The sequence below is a fragment of the Nannospalax galili genome, unplaced genomic scaffold (genome assembly GCF_000622305.1).
Source record: "Nannospalax galili isolate Female #2095 unplaced genomic scaffold, S.galili_v1.0 scaffold806, whole genome shotgun sequence".
Classification (NCBI taxonomy): Eukaryota; Metazoa; Chordata; class Mammalia; order Rodentia; family Spalacidae; genus Nannospalax; species Nannospalax galili.
In genome coordinates this window covers 1,503,438-1,523,929 of record NW_008355419.1, presented here as the reverse complement: position 1 = coordinate 1,523,929, position 20,492 = coordinate 1,503,438, and the positions used below count along the sequence as shown (strand labels likewise).

Here is a 20,492-nt window from a genome sequence, read left to right as displayed (position 1 = left end):
AAGATTACCGTGACATCAGTGAGGGCAACTACTCGCTGCCAGTGGATGCCCCTGACCAAGTGACCACATGGCACAGGAGCATCACCTTGCAGCAGCTGCCATCACAATCACAGTAGAGACAAATGCTTAATGAGGCATAGATATCAATCTAGAGGCAAAGCGTGTAACAAAAATATTTATTTTGTTTTTTCGGTCTTTTTGAGACAGGGTCTCCCTGTAGCCCCAGGTGTCCTGGAACTCACTATGTAGACCAGGCTGGCCTTGAACTCACAGAAATCCGCCTGCCTCTGCCTCTCAAGCACTGGGACTAAAGGCGTGCGCCACCACGCCGGGCTAAATATTTATTTCTTATGACAAGTAGAAAAGAACAGATACAATAAAAAAAATCATTCCAGAGGATGAGGAGATTTACCAGTCAGTAAGGCGCTCACGCCACAAGCATGGTGATGTACGCTTGTCCCGACACTGGGAAGACGGAGACGAAAGAATCCCCCGGGGCCCTAGCTAACCAGTCGAGCTAAATTGGGAGCCCCAGTCTGTTTCAAAAACAAGACAGACAGCTCCTAAAGAACAATACTCCAGGCTGACTTCTGAAGTCTGCATGTGCATATAGACATGCACACACAGACACTTACACGCACAATTACTTTGACAGACATACACTGAAAAAGAAAAAAACAAAAGAGAAGGGAAACAATCTTGGCCGGGCCTGAGGGCCCACACTGATAATCACAGTTATTTGGAGGCTGAGGTAGAACGACCACAAGCACAAAACTTGCTAGGTATGTGGAATGAGTCCAGACCCAGCTTGGCGAACCACATCAGACTCCCAGGAAACAAAGGGGAGAAGATGACTGGCGGTAGACTTCAGCTTCTCAGCCCTTACCTGGCCTCCCCCCCCCAAAAAAAATCCCCTGATGCCCCACTCATACCCTTTAGGTACAGCCCCAGTCCCAGAAGACAGGGTTCACAAGTCTGTCTTCCAGATGAACAAGCTGGGCCTCAACATGTCGAGGACAGCCAGAGGGCTTGGGTTGAGCCAGAGCTGTTCTGAGTTGGACTGGAAGAGCCAGGCTATGACACAGGGCCAGGGATGGCTGTCGTTGCATCCTTGAGGTTTTGGTCACTACCTCCCAGGGTTTGAAAGGAGGGGGCTATGGGAACCGACCAGGAGGTATCTGTACCCTGTTGGATGGTGGGAACAGCATGCACCGACTCCTAGAACCTGAGCCTTGATCCCATCTCTGCAGCTGTGTGAGGCTGGAACAGTCCAAGACGACTACCCAGATGTGCCACAGCTCCCAGACAGGGCCATCCTAGATGTCTGGTCGCCAGCCTGCTGGTCAGCAGTTGAGGGCTGTCTCCTCCTCGGCCACAATGGTGACCTCAGTAACTGGAAACCTGACAGGGTTCTCCTGTCTCTTCCCCTGCTAGAGAAATTCAGGGTAACATTCAGGCTCTCAGACACCAAACAAGGCATGCATAGTTCTTGGGGCCATTTTCCTGTAAAGCTCAGCTACAGACCGTGAAGTAGGGGCCCCCAAACTGCTGAGACCTCCTCCCCCCACCAAACACCCAAGCAATGATACCTGGAGAGAGACCAGCACCTTGGTCACAGGACCTGTAACACAAAGATATCAGGTCATAGGAGAGGCCAGAATGACTGGCCAGGGGACATGGCACACAGCAATGGGCAACCCACATTCTAGGTCTGGCTGTGTGACCTGCTCAAGAGCCTGACCCTCTCTGAGACAAGATGAAGTGAGCCATGGACATGTGTCAAGATGCACAGGAGGTCCACCAGGGGAGAGAACAGGCCCCCGCATACCTCGCCATGAGTCCAACCCAGGCCACCACTAACCCACTTCACAGAGGGGGCAACCTACTCACTCCCATGAGCAGAGGCCCAAGTGAGCAGAGAAGAAGGATGGGCAGGATAGGCCACCTGGCCCATGCTAGAGCCTAGATGTCTCCTGGTTCCAGAGGACCCAGGGGTGGGAACACAGATGTGTTTCCTTGATGCCTGAGAGGGGCCTTTTTTGTTCTCTTTGCTTCTGTGAAATGTTCCCAGGCTGCCCAGGCCTGAGCTGGTCTGCGAGCTGGACACAACGATGCAGCTCAGCATGGCACAGCTGAGGAGCCAAAGGAAGAAGACTGAACAAGGAAAGGAAGGAAAGAGGAAGGAGGGACAGACAGACAGGTGGAGAGACAGACAGATGGAGGGATAGTTTGAGCCTGGTCTTCTGAACACAGACTGCTCTGGGCTCCCAATAGTCTCCAGAGGCAGATGGGAGCCGGGGCCCATGCTTAGGAGTGGGCAGGGGTGGTAGAGGCTCCATAGCCAGGGGCCCCACCGTGCCGACCCCCCGAGGACACCTAACACCCAGGCTCTGGGCAAAGCAGGAAGTCCCCCAACATCAGCAGCTGCTGTGCATGCAGGGGTCCAGAAAATCCCACAAGGAACCCTAGGGCCAAAGCTGTGGGCCTGATCCCTGACAGGATGGGACACTGCTCACGTGTGTGCCTTCTTCTCCTGGAGAACATCAAGACAGCCACAGTGACAAGGACAAGGACCGACACGATGACCACAAGAAGGTAGAATCCCCAGGAGAAGGAGCAGGAGGCGTCCGTGCTGCTGGTCCCGTGTTCTCTTTCTTCCTTGAGCCACGCCAGGCACCTACGAGAGAGGAATCATGGGCTGTGGTGGGGGGCACGGCTGCAGGCTGAATACTGCACAGGCCTGAGGCCTCCTCAGAACCAGAGGATGGTCCTGGGGTCTGTGCAGCTTGGGGTCACGTTAGCTGATAAGCACCTCTGGGATGGGGCTCACGCCTGTCCCAGTTTCCAAGCAGTTTAGGGGAGACAGAAAGATGAAGAGAAAGAAAAAGAAAAATTTTTTTGAGAGAGAGAGAGAGAGAGAGAGAGAGAGAGAGAGAGAGAGAGGAGTTTGACCTAGAGACAGGAGGAAAATCACCAAAGTCAGAGATTAAAATGATACCCATGAAGACAGAGGGCGATGGGGACAGAGGCAGGAAGGACGGGTCCCTGTGCCCTTCCCTAGAAAAGACACATCTCCACCACCCCAGGTTCCACCCAGGAACACACCTGGCTACCCTCAGAGACCCAGAGTTTGCAGGTCAGGTCTGGGGAGAGGGACCCACATGTGCAGAGGTCCTGACTCAAGTGGAGCAGGTCCTCACCATGAGAACAGCATCTTCCAGCTTCCCCCAACTCCAGTTCAGAATGCTTCAACAACCCTGACTCCCAGGTCCCACAGTCACAGGACAGCCTGGAGAGGCTTCGTTCTGGCTACGGCCACCTGGTCTCTGGGGGTCCAGGCTCACCCACGTTGCTGTCCGTCATTTGGGCTTCTGATTATAGGCTACCCAGGTTCACCTGCTGCTTTCTGCCGGATGTCAGTGCCCATCTTCCAGGGAAACAGAGTGGCCCTTTCCCCGGATACAGTTTAAGACCCCCGAGGTCACCTACTTGGTCCATGGTAGACATGTCTCCTGGGTCCCTCCAGGTGAGAAGGTCCCTGTCAGGCAGTCAGCACACATGGTGTCCTGGCTGTCATTGCCTGAGAAGTGGAAGAGATGGGTCGAGAGACTATTGGGTCAGGCCAGCTGAGAACTGGGCTACCCTGGGGCAAAGTCTAGGGTCTGTCTATTTTGGAGCTTTCTAGCACAGAATGTTCCATGGCTGGTGGAGGGAGCTTGGGAAGACAGGTAGCGCCCTCAGAATTCTGAAGAAAGGGTTGGGCAGCTCTGGGCCATCCTGGACAAGGGAGGTCCAGGTGGAATATCCAGACATCCTTCAGCGTTTATCCCATAAGCCCTGCTGGATGCCCAGCCAGATGCAAGGCAGGATCTGGTCTCACCCTTACATCAAGTTGAGTAGTGGGGTGGCCACAGGCTACCCTACTGACCATGCTCCCTGCCAGTTACCTGGGATGATACTGGACAGCTGAGGTTAGACCAGGATTGGGAGCCACCAGTGTAGCTTCCATTCCTCTCCCCTCTTCTGCCATCTCTTTTTCCTCTGCCCTCTCTTCCCTCCATGTCTCTCACCAGAAACCCCTTCCTCTGCCCTGCATCCCCCAGGTTAACAGAGCTCTCCTGGCTGCTCCTAGTCCCCTCCTTTCTCTGTCCCCTTGCACTTCCTGCCCTCCTCAGCCCTCCCTGGCCTTTCTCTGCCTTTCAGTGTCCTCTCTTCTACCCACTTTGTAGTTTTCCCCTAGCCCATCAACACATAACTTTCCCTCCTCTCTTGCCACCAACTGGGCTGAGGTGGGTGGGCCTAGGGCTGACCAAGTTGTCTGTCCCTTCCAAAATCCCTGAGCTGGAGGGATCTGGACTCTAGGCAGCAGGGGCACTGAGCACAAGGGTTGCAGCCGGCCAGCCGGTCTGCCTTCACGGTCGTCGCCACCACTGCCGCCACCCAATCCCAGATTCCAGGGCTGGTGAGGAGACTGTGTCAGCGGAGCCCGCATTTCAGACATAGGAGACCAGCTTCAGTGACATAGATCTATTTTATTGAGGAATTTACAAACTTATATAGGGTCCCGGACCAATCAGACAAGGAAGGATACAACAACTATGCCATATGTGGGCAGCCCTGGTTCCGGGACCAATCAGACAGGGATACAGCAACTACGCCATATATGGGCAGCCCTGGTTCCATGACCAATCATACAGGGATACAATGACTATGCCATATATGGGCAGCCCAGGTTCCAGTAAATCACATGACTGTGGCTGTTGTTATGCCCACGTGCTGCAAGCTGTAGATAAACTGCAATCTGGAATTTCAAGAGGTGGCAACTAGGGAGTGGCGACCCTTAAATGTCAACCCTATGACTTGCCAAATGGAGCAATAATCACAAGGTGTTCCTCGTGGCTCCAGCAGTCGGGCCATTGCCTCAGACCTGCTGTGAAGAGCCAGAATGCACTGACTCCATTTTGGCTAGCTTCTTCAGACAAGCCCGGACAAGCCCATGTATGTTGTAAATTCCCAGTTGCTACCCCCCCCCAGGAAGCTATAGATTAAGCAAGCCCTGGACATGTAAAAACCTTATAAGGTATAAACAAAAACTTCTGGCCCTAAAGATATCAGTCAGCACATTCCAATGCCCTGAAGCCAGACCCTACCATTCAAAATGTCCCCCATACTCAGAACATGGGGCCATCCAATCATTTTAAAAGATGCTTGGCACACGCATCTGGTTTCTGTGGAGTTCTCCAATAAAAGCCCTGCCTGCTATTGTTCGGGCCAGACTCCATCTTTGGCTTGTGAAGTCTGTGCCCAGCTAGCCACCATTTGGTTGTTTTTGCTCTAAATTCCCGAATAAACTTTTTGTACAATCTTCTTGGTGTCTGTGGGAATTATTCTCAATTCTCAGACCCTAACAGTTGGGGGCTCATCCAGGATTCGTGAATATAGGCCCCAGACCCATGGGAGTGCACCAACAAAGTCAGCCTTGGTAAGTTCACCTGCTTTTGCTTTCTCTCTCTCTCTCTCCTGCTTTTCAGTAGTGCAGACATCCTGGGGCTCAATGGAGGCCAGTGGGATGTCCTATTGATCCCAGAGCTGGAGGAGAATGGGGGAAGCCCCAACTCCTCCTCTGATAGGGGGTCGTGCTCCAGCCTGATGTGGAATCCAGGCAGGCCAGATACAAGATTCTGGTTGAGTCTGATGTGGAATCGAGGCTGGCCAAATCTTTTTGGGAAAGGGACAGGGCAGCCTTCTTGGCTGACTCCGTGCACTTTGAGATTTTCATTTCCCCCTCTAGGGAGCCACCATCTCATACTGTCCTCACCCTCTGCTCAGAGCTCCTCCTTGTCTATCAACTTTCCATCCTACTTCTTCTCATTCTCATCTCTCTCCTTATATTCTTTTCTCTTGAAGCTTATCCCACAATGGGCCAGAAAGTCTCATCATCTTCAGCTCCCCTTGATCTAGTTCTTAGTCATTTTCAGGATTACAAACAGGTGGCTTCAACCATGTCTGGACTCCATGTCAAGCCGACCCGCCTCTGGAACCTCTGCACCATCGAATGGCCCTCCTTTGATGTTGAATGGCCATCTGAAGGGTCTTTTAACTTGTCCCTCATTTACAGGGCTCAAGGAGTTGTCTTCAGGGAACTGGGGCACCCTAACCAGATCCCCTACATCCTAGATTGGCGATATCTGGTAAACCTACCCCCACCGATTGACAGCACCCCTTACTACCGCCCCCACCATCAGAGCCGAAGGGGTCAGCCACTTTACTTCCCCTGAAGAAAGTCCCAACCAAAAACCCATAGGGTCCTGAAGACCTCCCCTCGGTGCCAGAGGAGGATTTACTCCTGCCCCCTTACGGGGCCCCATCGAGTGCTCAGGATAGACCTAGAGAACACAGATCCTGAGCCTCCTCCTCCTCCTCTGGTTCTTCCTGGTTTCTGTCCCTGGCTTTCATGGCCAAGCCCAGCCCATTGCACATGCACTCATGGGGGGAGGGGAGGACAGTATGAGCTCTTCCTCTGAGAGAGACTGGGCCCCTGAGGGAGTATGGAATTGCACCCATAGTCTACTTTCCCTTTTCTACTAGTGACCTGTATAATTGGAAGTTACAGACTCCCTCCTTCACGGAGAAGCCTCAGGCCCTAGTTTCCCTCCTAGATACAGTTCTTTTTACCCACCAACCCACTTGGGATGATTGCCGACAGTTACTAAATATCCTGTTCACCACTGAGGAATGGAACCGCATCCTTCAGAAATGCAGACACGCAGTCCCTGGAGACGATGGGTGACCAACAGAGAATGAGGACTTGATTGTGGCTGCTTTTCCCCCCATGCACCTTATGGAGGGATGGGACTATAACACCCCAGAAGGTAGGGAACACCTAAAAGTCTATAGCCAGATTCTTACCGGGGGTCTCCAGGCAGTTTCTAAGTGCCCTACAAATTTGTCTAAGGTCAGTCAGGTGATGCAGGGAAGGGATAAGCTCCTGGAGGCCTTCAGAACTTATACTCCCACTAATCCAGAGGCCCCAGAAAATCAGATGGCCATCAATATGGCTTTCATGAATCAGGTAGCCTCAGACATAAAATGAAAACTTCAAAAGCTGGAAGGTTTTGAGGGCAAAAACCTTTCTGAGCTGATGGCAGTGGCGAACAAGGTATTTAACAATAGAGAAACCTTGAAGAAAGACAAACTAGAGGGCTTGCTAGGATACTATTGGCTGAAAGAGCGACAAACCCCAAGTGGGGGGACCGACCCCCTATGAAAGAGGGAACCCGAGCCTCACAACCCCCACAGGAAGGTTGGCCCCTCCTAAAAAGAGACCAGAGTGCATATTGTAAACAACTGGACCACTGGGCTAGGGAATGTTCTCAAAAACTGAGATCCCAGCCTCACTCCAAGCCCAAGATCCTCGAACTGCCAAACCTAGAAAACTGCAGGGGCCCGGGCTTGATGAGCCTCCACCACAAGACCTGGGTGACCCTATAAGTGGAGGGACGAGCCGTCAACTTCCTAATTGGCACTGGAGCACAATATTCAGTTTTGAAAGAGCCTATGGGGAAATCAATCAGTAAACACACCTGGGTGCAAGGTCCCACGGGAATCGCTCAACACCCCTGGACCACCAAAAGGGAAATGAACTTTGGTAAGAAGACAGTTTCACACTCCTTTATGGTGGTCCCAGAGTGCCTGTGTCCCTTATTGGGTAGGGACTTGCTAAATAAAATGAAGGCTCAGATCCATTTCTCTGGGAGAAGGCCTCCTGATGTGACTGTACTGAACGCAGCCTACGTCTTATGTTTACAATTGGAAGAAGAATGGAGGGTGCACACCCCACCACCTCAACAGGGACCAACCACTATCTTCAAGGACCTCCAGGCAACAATCCCTGTAGTTTGGGCGGAGACTAATTCCCCAGGGAGGGCCATCCAAAAGCCACCAATAATGGTGACCTTAAAAGCTAATGATAAACCTGTAAGGGTAAAACAGTACCCGATGACTCTCGAAGCCAGGGCAGGAATTACCAAACACATAAACCACCTTAGAGAGTTTGGTATTCTGGTTCCATGCCAATCTCCATGGAACACCCCTCTCCTACCTGTCAAGAAGCCAGGGACTAATGACTTCTGCCCCATGCAGGATTTGAGAGAAGTTAACAAGAGGGTAGAGGATATCTCCCTATAGTCCCCAACCCATATACCCTGATGAGCTCACTCTCCCCAGAGAGAAAAGTCTATACAGATTTAGATCTCAAGAATGCCTTCTTTAGCCTGACCTTGGTGAAAGAAAGCCAACCTATCTTTGCCTTTGAGTGGCAAGACCCGAACCAGGGGTTTAATGGACATGGGTTTAATACCACAAGGGTTCAAGAACTCCCCCACGATCTTTGACGAGGCTCTACATCAGGACTTGCAGGAGTATCGGGCCTCGCACCCAGAGGTAAACCTCCTACAGTACATAAATGACCTGCTGATTGCCACTAAGGATGAGTGCAGGGGGTTCGAACCAGTGACCCCCATGCAGTGATGATTGGGGATGAGTAAGCATGCCGTTCACCAGCCCATGCCGCCCCCAGTACCAGAAACAGGCACAACGGGGAGCCTAGTCAAGCAGGGACTCATTTATTTCAGGTGTTACAGAGTTTATAAAAGCATCTGGAAATCCCCCACCCCCCAGGGTGTATTTTAAGGATGGTCACACACTGGTCATGCACTCCTCAGCAGTGCGGAATTATCCTTCAGACTTTTAAAACAAGTCAGGCCACGCCCCAGTAACTTCCTCTCGGACCTCTGTAAGGTGAAACTTTTAGGTCCCCACAGATGGAGGCACTTGTCTTTAGGCCACCAGAGATTTGCTCCTGACCTTGGATCAATTGGGGTATAAAGTCTCCACCAAGAAGGCTCAGCTCTGCGTCACCAAGGTAATGTACCTGGGGTACATATTAAGGGATGAACAGAGATGGCTGTCAGCAGCCAGAAAACAAACCATTATGGGAATCCCAACCCCAAGATCCTACAGGCAGTTGTGAGAGTTCCTGGGATTGGCAGGCTTCTGCCAGCTCTGGATACCCGGATTCGCCAAGGTGGCAAAACCCCTGTATGAAGCCACTCGAGGGAATGAGTCATCCTTCCTATGGACTGAGACTCAGGAGAAGGCCTTTCAAGAAATTAAGAAGGCTTTACTGCAGGCTCCGGCCCTAGCTCTGCTGGATATCCATGAGCCCTCTCAGCTCTTTGTTGACGAACAAGCAGGAATAGTGAACGGAGTCCTGACCCAAATGCTCGGGCCTTGGAAGAGACCTGTGGCTGGTCGAAAAAGCTTGATCCCGTGGCCTCGGGATGGCCGGGCTGCCTCAGAATTATTGCGGCCATGGCCTTGTTGGTTAAGGATGCAGACAAGCTCATCCTGGGACAGCCCTTGATGGTCACCACCCCCCACTCAGTTGAGGGTGTCCTTAGAAATCCCCCTGACCAGTGGATGACAAATCCCTGGCTGACACATTATCAGGCTTTGCTCCTTAACCCTCCCGGCATCCAGTTCCTCTCTGGAACCACTCTCAATCCTGCCACCTTGCCGCCAGAACCAGATCTTGAGGTCCTGCACAACTGCCTGGAGGTACTCTGCAGCTTACATGGGACTCAGGAAGACCTGACGGATGTTCCATGGCCCCACCCAGACTTAATTCTGTTCATGGATGGAAGTAACTTCATTAAGGAAAGAACCAGGTACATGGGTGTGGGGTCTCTCCCTTTCCTCGTGGGTCGTTGGCCACCAGTCCACGAGGACAAAGGGAGGAGAAGCGATGAACGGGGTCAGAACAGCCAGTGAGCACTGATGGAAGAAAGCCCTTCTGGGGAGGCAGGTTCAGTGATACAAACAGCTCCAGACTCAGTGAAACAGCTCCATTTATTCAGTGGGGGTCAGGGAAAATATAGTGTGGAGGCAGCAGCCAATGCTTCAGCTGATAGGTGCTCAGAGTACGCTTTATTTACATGCGGCAGTACTGGGCAATGCCTAATTATCATATAGAAAAAACCTCGGGGTAGTTTTTACTCCAGGTAACTATCCCAAAGGTCATGTTCCAAATAAGGTCAGGCATCCGTGCTTGGCAGCACTTTCCAGGTAAGTCAGGAAGAGCAGGGGGCCCCCTGTTGAGAAGAGGAGTCCTTCCATATAGCGCCGAGCCCCTTAGAGCTGTCGGGACATGGAGGACTACAACCCTAGCAGCAGGGTTCCCCAACACACGGGGGCAGCAGTCGTCAGTCCATTGCAAACAGTTTGGGCCTCCTTTCTGCCAGTGGAGACCTCTGCCCAGAAGGCTGAAATAATTGCCCTGACTCAGGCCCTAAATCTAAGTAGAAATCAGACTGCTAACATTTTCATGGATAGCCGTTATGCTTTCGCTACGGCTCATGTCCACGGGGCTATATAAAAGGAAAGGGGGCTCCTGACAGCAGAAGGAAAGACTTTCAAAAATAAACAAGAGATCTTAAAACTCCTGGATGCCATATGGTTACCAAAGAGACTGGCCATCATCCATTGTCCAGGGCACCAAAAAGGGGATTCACTAGAGGCACAGGGAAACAGGAGAGCAGACCTAGCAGCCAGAGAAGCAGCTGTAACAGCCTCAAACCTACTGGTTATCCTGCCTGAACCCCTCTTGCCAGAAGAGCCCTCCTACTCAGCTCAGGACGATCAGGATTTAACTTCCCTGGAAAATACCAAGATCAAGCATGAATAGAGATACACCTCTGATGGGAGGCTCATTCTACCACACAAGCTGGCAGAGGACCTAATATATAAACTCCACAAAGGGACTCACCTAGGAAGAAGGAAGTTACAAGAACTCTTGACTCCGTACCACATCTTTGACCTAACTAAAATAATTGAGAACTGCCTTTCCAGATGTCCCCCCTGCCAGGTTACTAACCCAAGAGGGAAAGCCATGCCCCCAGCCAGAAAGAAGAGGGGCACTGCGCCTGGAGTCCATTGGGAGGTGGACTTCACCTAGGTAAAACCTGGCAGGTATGGCTATAAGTATCTCTTAGTCTTTGTAGATACATTTTCAGGTTGGGTCAAAGCCTTTCCCACCAAGGGAAAACCACCTCAGTAGTAATCAAAAAGATCATCAATGAACTGATACCAAGGTATGGACTCCCCTCTGTGATTGGGTCAGATAATGGACCAGCCTTCATCTCTAAGGTAACTCAAGGGTTAGTTAAAACATTGAAGACTGATTGGAAGCTGCATTGTGTGTATCACCCCCAGAGTTCAGGACAAGTAGAAAGGATGAATTGGACTCTTAAGGAGACCTTAACCAAATTAACCCTAGAGACTGGTGATGACTGGAAGGGCATCCTGCCTTTTGCCTTATATAGAGTCAGAAACACCCCCTATACTCAAGGCCTAACACCTTATGATATCGTGTATCGCTGACCACCCCCTTTGCTTCCCAAGTTGCCTTCAGATGTGCTAATTGATTTGTCTGGATCCCAATTTCTTAAGTCCCTACAGGCCTTACAGATTGCACTAGACAACATTTTCCCTCTGCTGAGGCACATCTACGAACTGCCACTGGCCCAGCCACATGGCTTCAAGCCAGGAGACCTTGTTTGGGTGAGATGACACCACAAGGAGACCCTGGGACCTTGTTGGAAGGGACCACACATCATAATCCTCGCCACTCCCTCTGTGGTCAAAGTGGACGGTGTCAAGACCTGGATATATCATTCAGACCTGAAATTGGTGTCAAACAGTAAACCTGATGAACTGAACAAGAGATGGAAGGCCACACGGGTAAAAGCCAATCCTCTCAAGCTAAAAATCACCGCTACACCCTGACCCTTGTTGCCTTTCTATGTTTTCTCACAGAGCCTGCACTAGCTAATGCCCCCTATGGACTCCACAACCTCACCTGGATAGTTAGCAGCACATCCACCAGGAAGATAGTGAACATCTCCTCTCATCTGGACCTCTAGGCACCTGGTTCCCCAAGATTACATTCAACCTTTGTGATCTGCTTGAAGGAACTTGGGACTTGTCCTCTCCATCAGACACTGCAGACTACAGTTGCCAGAGCCCCCATGCCCGAAACAGGACTCGGGAACACCACTTTTATGTTTGCCCGGGCAATAATGGTAACCAGAGAAGTACCTGTGGGGGGCGAGGGACTATTTTTGTGCCTCTCGAGCTGCGTGTCCACTGGATATGTTAACTGGGCTGCCCCAGTCACTACCGACTTAATCCAGGTAACTGCAGTCCCTGGCTGGTCCTGGCTTATTAGAAACTGCATCACAGGACAACTTGATGGACCCTGTACTTCCCTTAGATGCATCCCTATCTCCTTGAGCTTTACCCCAAATGGGAAGGGAACTCAAACAACAACAAAAATGGGTTGATGGGCGAACTTGGGGCCTCAGGCTACACACCTCAGGGACTGACCCAGGGATACATTTTTTGGTCCGTCTTCAGGTGAGTCCAGTCTTAGGAACTCAGATGGGGCCAGCTCAGACAATGTTACAGCCCATTGGATGACCAACACCAGCCTTGACAATTTTTAAATCTGCCGAACGGCCAGCCCCTAGCCAAATTGTCCAACCTGACAAAACCACCACTCTGCCCACCCAGAGATCTACCCCCTCAGGGGTCCACAAGGCCCAAAAGCCCCTGCAGCCATCCCCTGGACTTACAAACCTCCTAAATGCCACCTTTATTGCTTTAAATAATACCTCCCCTAACCTCACTATCCATTGCTGGTTTTGCATGGACCCGAGCCCTCCCTTTTATGAAGGGTTAGCCCCCCCCAGGAAATTATACTGTCACTTCTGACCCCACTGCCTGTAGAATCCCCCCACCTACAGGGAGAAGGGGGCTTACTCTCACCCAAGTGTATGGAAAAGAGCTATGCGTGACTCCCTCACATAAAATTGTCCCCCCTTCTTACCAACATCTATGTAACTACATCTACTACACCTAACCCATACCTAACCCATATATGGTGCCCCCCAACTCCACTTGGTGGGCCTGTACCTCTGGCCTAACTACATGCCTCCACTCATCCATTTTAAACCAGACCGGGGATTTTTGTGTGCGAGTGCAGCTGGTTCCCCATCTATATTACAGAACAGACACAGAAATGGAAACCAGAGTCTCAGCAGAGTCTAGACCTCGTAGGGCCATAGGAACCACTGCAATTGTCCTGTCTACTTTACTCGGGGTCAGAGTAACGACTACAACTAGTCTGGGGGCTTCAGCGCTAGTCCTTCAGGACAAAAATGATCACCTTCTTAGACAGGCCATAGACTTAGACATACAATCATTAGAAACATCGATCCGCTTTAGCTGAGGTAACCTTACAAAATAGGAGAGGGCTGGATTTACTTTTTCTAGAAAAAGGAGGACTCTGTGTTGCCCTAGGGGAACAGTGCTGTTTCTATGTCAACCACTCGGGAGTTCTAAAACAGTCTTTGGCCGAGGTCTGTGAAAGACTTAAGGAAAGAGAAAAGGAACAACTAAACCAACAAAATCGGTACAAATCCCCATGTGACTGGTCCCCATGGTTAACAACTTTGATCTCAGCGATGGTTGGACCTCTCCTCTTATCCTACTAGCAGTCACCTGTGGCCCCTGTGTTCTTAATGCCTTGCTCAAATTCATCCGAGAACGGATACAGACAGTCCAACCGATGGTACTGCGTTCACAGTACGCTCATTTAAAATCGAGACCCCGAGCCTTACGACAGTATAGAAATGGTTCCACCGCCCTAAATGCACTGTCTAACCACTTCTGTCTGCTTCTGTAATTTGCTTGGCTTAAAGATTTAACCCTTGCCATAACTCTACGGGGCAATGAAGAGCCAGAATGCTCTGACTCCATTTTGGCTAGCTTCTTCAGACAAGCCCGGACAAGACCAAGCAGGTTGTAAATTTCCAGTTGCTACCCCCCTCCCCCGGAAGCTATAGATTAAGCAAGCCCTGGACATGTAAAAGCCTTATAAGGTATAAACAAAAACTTCTGGCCCTAAAGATATCAGTCAGCACATTCCAATGCCCTGAAGACAGCCCCTACCAATCAAAACTTCCCCCGTACTCAGGATATGGGGCCAGCCAATAATTTTAAAAGATGCTTGGCACACGAGGGTTTCTGTGGAGTTCCCCAATAAAAGCCCCTGCCTGCTATTGTTCGGGGCCAGACTCCCATCTTTGGCTCGTGAAGTCTGTGCCCGGCTAGCCACCATTTGATTGTTTTTTATCTAAATTCCCGAATAAACTTTTTGTACAATCTTCTTGGTGTCTGTGGGAATTATTCTTGATTCTCAGACCCTAACAGCTGTATGGTTGTCATTAGGACTTCCACTCTAGGCTCAAGACTGTCTCCCACAAAGGGTGACCTGGGAGGGGGTACCAATTGCCTATCAGCTCACCTCTTGTCTGCACCCTCTGTCCAGGAGAGCAGGTGCTGTGGGGAAGACACATGGCACAGTGGTCCCCATCCTGGGTCTGGCAGAAGTAGCCTTGTATGCAGCGGCATATGGTGTCCTCCCTGCCTGAGCACTCCCGCCAGGTCACCATGCCCATATCTGCCATCCAAGACAAGGAGCTGAGAGCAGCAGCAGGGGATGGGGTAGGAGTTTCAGGGAGAGCACCCCTCCTTCCTCTGCCCCAGCACACCTGGGCCAGCCCCACCTGCCATCAGGCCCCCCAGCACCTAACCCCACGGTGTAGGCTCAAGACTGACTAGGTGTGCTGTCAACCAAGCCACGGCTTGCAGGTTGAAGTCAGGCACGACCAGAGTCTGGCCTGAGCCCTGGCCTGGGTCACCTGCTAGCTGAGACGTAGACTAGTTGGAGGGCTAGAGTCTGGGTTCTGACTAAATCTGAATCCCCCTTCCCTCTGTCCTCTCCTACTCCTGGCATAGCCCTCTCAACCAGGCCTCCCGGTCATCTGGAGGTGACCGACTCTGCTGCCAGAGTGCTGTGGTGGCTCTTGGGACCTCAGTTTCCTCATCCATGGAATAGCCGGTCTCCTGCCATGCTGTTGTATGGGTGAGGCCAACTCCACATGCACTGTGTGGGGGGCTATGGGGTCACTTCTGTGGGATGAGGCTTAGTCCATATAGGCACTGCATGTGGAGAGGCGGTTATAGGGTCACCCTCTATAGGGGTAAGGCTGACTCCACATAGACACTGTTGGGAGGTACAAGGTCACCCTCTGGGGGCAGGGGGTGAGACTAGTTCCATGTGATAGGCACAGAGTCACCTTGAATGGTATCTACATGGTGCAGGGCTTCGGTATGAACAAAGTCACTGGCCACCTCACTGCCTCAAAGGACCTTCCAGGACCTGTACCCTCTCCCTGTCTCCCTAGGCCCAGGACGTCACCAGCTCTCCTGGTGATCCTTTCCTGGGTTCCTTCATACGGATGGGAAAGAGTGAGGCCCACAGAAGTCCTCTGAGACTGCAAACCTCACAGAGACCCACTTTACAGGCAGGGAAACTGAGGCATGAGGGAGATTCTCATCACCCATATCAACTGGGTGCCAGAGAAGAAAGCAGACAGTGGGGTGAGGTCTGTGCAGATGGGACCTCAGCAGCTGGAATGGGGTGAGCATGCTGAGAGCCTGCTCACTGCAGCAGGAAGGCCTGCCCTGCACCCAGTAAGCTTCCCCCTGGGTCGGGGCCCTCTTCTAGAGCCAGTGCCTAGGCTCAGGAGGACCAGGTGAGAGTGATGGGGCAGCCAGCAGAGGAAACAGGCCTATAGTCCTGAGGGAGGCTCCCACAGAGGTGGGTGTGCTGAGCATCTGCCACAGAGCTCCTACCTGGATCACAGACTCCACAGGGCAGACACTGGCTCAGGCCGTTTGCATGGGCAGTGTAGGTCTGTGGGGAACACGGCTCACACACTGTGCCTGTCAGCTCACTGCAGACTTGCTTCACATGGTAACCTGCAGCCAGAGCCCACAGTCTCTCAGTGGTGAGGTAGCCCTGCAGAAATCCACCCAGTACTCCCACCTGGAACCCCAGTAGATGGGACACCCAACCAGGAGAACAAAGGCCCTGCAGGACTTGTTGGCCTATCTGCCTCTGTGTGCCCGCTATGTGCAAGTCAGAAGTTCTGGAAGAATGTAAGGCCTCCTGGTTCACCCAGGCCTGGCTCTGACCCTGGCCCCCTTTCAGCCTCAGCCTCTGGTTGTGCTGGGCCTGCCCTTTCACCAGGACCGTCTCAGGGAGTACAGCAGCAGCGTCCCAGAGGCTGAGATGTTAGGCTGCAGAGGGTTGTCCCTGGACTGAGGCCCTGGACTGCCTGGGTTCCCTGGGCCATAGGCTTGGTGCCACCCAGGACTGAAGACCCAGATGCAAAGGGGCTAGGGTAGGATAGGGTAGGCTGTCTCAGCACTGCTCCTGGGGGCTCTCCTACCTGGGCTGCATCTGGGGCAGCACTCGGCCCCCACGGGATATTCCTCCTCTTGGCAGAGGGGCTGGGCGGGGACACACCACAAGGAGCTCAAAAAGAGGACACACTGCACCTGAGGGGAGGGAATGAGTATTGAGGGGAGCATCCGGTTCCCTCTTCCCAGACCAGTGACTCCCCGAGGATGGTGTCAGTCCACCATCTATGCAGCGGGGGAAGTGGCTAGCAGTGTCCAGGTGGGGCCAGCACAGGCTCAAGGTCCAAGCCCTGGGTAACCTCCCTTCTCCAGACTCCATTTCATGTCTGACAATGGGGCTCTGGAAACTGAGAACTGAACCTTCCCTGAGGAGCTCAGCCCTCTGAGCTGATACCCTGCAGGTCTGTGCTGGGCCTGCTGACCGCTGGAGAAGCAGCATGGTCATCCAGAGCTGGCCCAAAGGGGCTCAAAGCAGGAAATAAGTGACAGGTTTTTCAAGGACTTATGGGGGAGAGTGGCCCTGTCTGTCCAGTCATTTGGGTTGCCCACTTGGGCAGGCAGGAAACCATCCTAGCTGGTGCTAGCTGGTCCTGACCGCCATCTCCACTATACAAATATGCTTATCAGCAGGCATAGAACTGCAGGTGGTCAGGCGCTTGCTACAGCACCTACCCAGGAACACTTCTGGCCCAGGGCTATCAAAGGCTACCACCTGCTCTTGAATGAGGACCAAAGCACAGGTCTGTGAATGAAACCCTGGCTGTCCTACGTGTAGCTTCTCCACTCGCAGAGGTGCTCAGTCAACTCCAGCCAGCCTGGCACCCAAGAACAAAGACCCCGGCAGCCCAGACAGCGCTAAGGTGGTAAAGTCCGAGGAAGGGAAATGTCAGAGGTGATCTGTAGCTGGAGTAGGGGCTGGGAGGCACAGGACTTAGGGACAGAAAGGGGCTCAGCGACTCACCAGCCTGAACATGTGGGCTGTGGGGGCCTGGTTTCAGGATGGAGGCCCCCAGAGCAGCAGAGCTTCTGTGTTCCAGTTCAAGACCCCGCAGATTGGAGAGCCTCTCGGGCTCTGGGGCTTACACGCACCCTCAGCATAGCCAGCGATACCAAAAGTAAAAGTGAAAGACAAGCCCCGGAGTTCAGTGGTGCTGCGGTAGCCTGCTGCAGGAGTTCTGTTATCAAGTGTTCAAGTGAGACCCTCTGCCAACAGCCGGCCAGGGGGAGAGGGGAGGGGGCAACAACCAGCAGTGACATAGGGTCAGGTGGCATCTAGTAAGAAGCTACGGGGACCTGTTATGGGAGGGGTATAGTGGGAGGAACTCTGTCAGGTCATCCCCAGAGAACCACAGCTTTAGGTGGAGGAGGCGAGATCAGCAAATCCCCTGTCCCACCCTCAGTACTGTCCCAGGCCCTCTAGGTATCCTGTGGAAGTGTCTGTCTCCCAGGGGCACTACAAACCCAGAGCCCACCTTGGCACTGATGTTGCCTCCAGAGAAAGGTCTCTGGGCTTGCTGACTGACAGCCTGACCTAGGAACCCCAGCCTTTGGGAACTGGGAACTTGATCCAGTGGCCCCTCCTCCTCTTACACCCTCTCTAACAGGCCCTGCCCCAGAGACTCTAGCCACTTCCCAGTCACCACACCAGGGCTATCCCCAGCATCACCCACCCACTGTCCACAACTCCCTAGCCCATACACTTCAGAGCACAATTCTGCCAGGGGATGATACTTTCTTTCCATAGGAGCCTAGGAGCAGGAGCCAAAAACCTATGCCCCTAAGGGTAAGGGGGAACCCGCTGTCATTCTCGAGAAGCCGGAGTACCTTCCCACCTGTCCCCTGGGAGGGAGCTAGCAAGGCAGATTTATTTCTCCTTCACAGATGTGAATAGGGGCTTCTGGGACAATGTCCTTGGATTGCCCAGGCTACAGCTATTCTCTGATGGTGTGAGCCTCAGCAAGACTAGAAGTAGGGGGCCTACTACAGGCCCAGGCTCCTAAGAGTACGAAACACCTTCAATGGATACAGAAAAGCAGGCTCCTCAAGGCCCTTTGACCCATCACATCCGTGCCTGTGCTGTGGGACCACTACCCTCTGCTGACAGTTGAATCAACAGCAGCTCCAAAGTCTTGGGCTTCCCTGACTCAGAGCCAACTCCTGTCCACACCCAGGACACACCCTCCTGCTCCAGTGAGGCACCCTATAAGACACCTGGCCCTGATCCACCAACAACCCCTTCCAGGTCCTGACTAGTCCATAGTCCTCCAGGGTCCCACTCCAGAGGGACACAGAGGAGTCTGCTACATGTGACAGTCTTCCCACTCAGCCCCACATGCCTTTGTAGGAGGACAGTGCAGAGTGGACAGCCCCAGAAGCAGGAACAGGACCTGAGGACAGGGACACCCCACTCTAGAAAGTCCCTGACACAAGTTGCAGGCACTGGAGTCAGCCAGCATGGTCAGCTGTCCCCTGAAAGGCTGTCCACTGGCAGGGTCCTCAGGTCATTGACACCTGGGGGCCCTGAGGGTTGGGAGAGGAGGCAGGAGTACTGCCTTCCATGGACATGCCCTGTTGTGCCAAAGCTCCCAGTCCTGGGGTCAGGACTGCTGCTGACCTCCATCTGGGTGAAGAATCTGGCACCTCCAATCGTTAATGCTCTGAGGTGGGGGTAAGACATGAGCCAGGGTCATGGATGCCCTCGTGAGACCCCCACTACTCAACTTGCAGCCTTGCAGCCCGAGGGCCTCTGGGAGGGTACCTGTTTATCACTCCTCCCCACCTCACCCCACATAACACCCTGCAGGGTAGAGTGAGGTGTGAGACCTCAACTCGTCTAACTGCTTCTTTCTGCTTCTGTAATTTGCTTGGCTTAGGACGGCACTAAGTCCATTTTGACTAGCTGTTTCAGGCATGTTGTAATCTTCAGCTACCACCCCCATCCCAGAAAGCTATAGATCAAGCAAGCCCAGGCATATAGCAACATTATAAGGTAAAAACAGAAACTTCTGGCCCCACAGATGACAGTCAGCACATCCCAGTGACCTAAAGACAGCCCCTACCAATAAGAATCTTCCCTGTACTCAGGGCATAGGACCATCCAATCATTTTAAAGGATGTTTGGCATGTGTGGGCTTCTGTGAAACTTCCATATAAAAGCATATCCCACCCTAGTTCAGGGCTCTCAGTACAGATCCACTGCGTCGGTGAAATCTGAAGGCCCGAGCTTAAGCCCGAATAAAGGCTCTTTGCTATTGCATACACTCCATAGGAATACCATGCTTTCCTGTGTGATTTTTCAGGTAGTCAGAGGTCTGGCAGCATGGCAGAAATCCACTTCCATATGAAAATAGAATGTCTCACTAAAGTATCTATCAGCCAAAGCTTTTACCACTACCCCTATGGTATAAATATCCCAGTCTTTCTCTCAATATCAGAGAGCTGGGTCGCAGAGAGCTGGATCAATAGAGAGCTGGACAGCAAGGAGCTGGAGCAGAAACACTTAATAAAGCTGTAACACAGACTAAGCGGAGTCTTGAGTCTTGTGTCTTACTACCGGCGACCCAGCCTCTCCGGGGGACGCACTCGTCCGTTACCGACTTGCAGACATCCTAGCTTTCGCCGTCCTCGTACTCTTCCCGTGTGGTCCAATGGCCAGTGGACCTCGCTTCCTGAGGAAAGTACACGGGTGAATTAAGGGTGGGATTCGGCTGGACAACGCTCCAGCAGCGGAGACTTTCAACACCGGAGTGGCAGACAGAGACGCGAGACCCGAAGTGGCGGAGAAGCCCGCCGTGCCATTCCGGGAGTGCACCCAGCGCGCGCACTCACCTATAACTCAAGCTTTCAAGTTTAGGTCTGCTTCTTTTTCTGAACTTTATGTTTCTTTGTGGTTTACTTTTTGGGCATGTAAAGCTGGTTCCTCTAAGCTTCCAGTTCTCTCTTTTGATTTTACATTGGAGTGGCCAGATTTCTTTTGTCTTCAGGAGTTCCCACAGAGGCCCAAGTCAGATGAGGATCAGATGCTCTCAGCCTTTCTCCTAAGGTCTAGATCCCTCCATGAAAGATTTTGGCCTCAGGAATTTGGGGGTTGGACTGGCCTGGGA

General features: G+C 52.4%; 1 protein-coding gene across 1 annotated transcript; it reads right to left on the bottom strand.

The window, feature by feature from the left end:
• Positions 1 to 1,343: 1,343 nt before the first annotated feature.
• On the bottom strand, positions 1,344 to 17,466 carry Tnfrsf14 (TNF receptor superfamily member 14). The gene is made up of 8 exons (XM_029555828.1): positions 17,351 to 17,466; positions 16,419 to 16,527; positions 15,820 to 15,945; positions 14,426 to 14,581; positions 3,490 to 3,580; positions 2,517 to 2,677; positions 1,590 to 1,621; positions 1,344 to 1,427 (listed from the first exon to the last, which is right to left on the bottom strand). Exons 1-8 carry the CDS (start codon positions 17,360 to 17,362, stop codon positions 1,344 to 1,346), a joined length of 771 nt encoding a protein of 256 aa, XP_029411688.1. The 5' UTR covers positions 17,363 to 17,466.
• Positions 17,467 to 20,492: the final 3,026 nt, after the last annotated feature.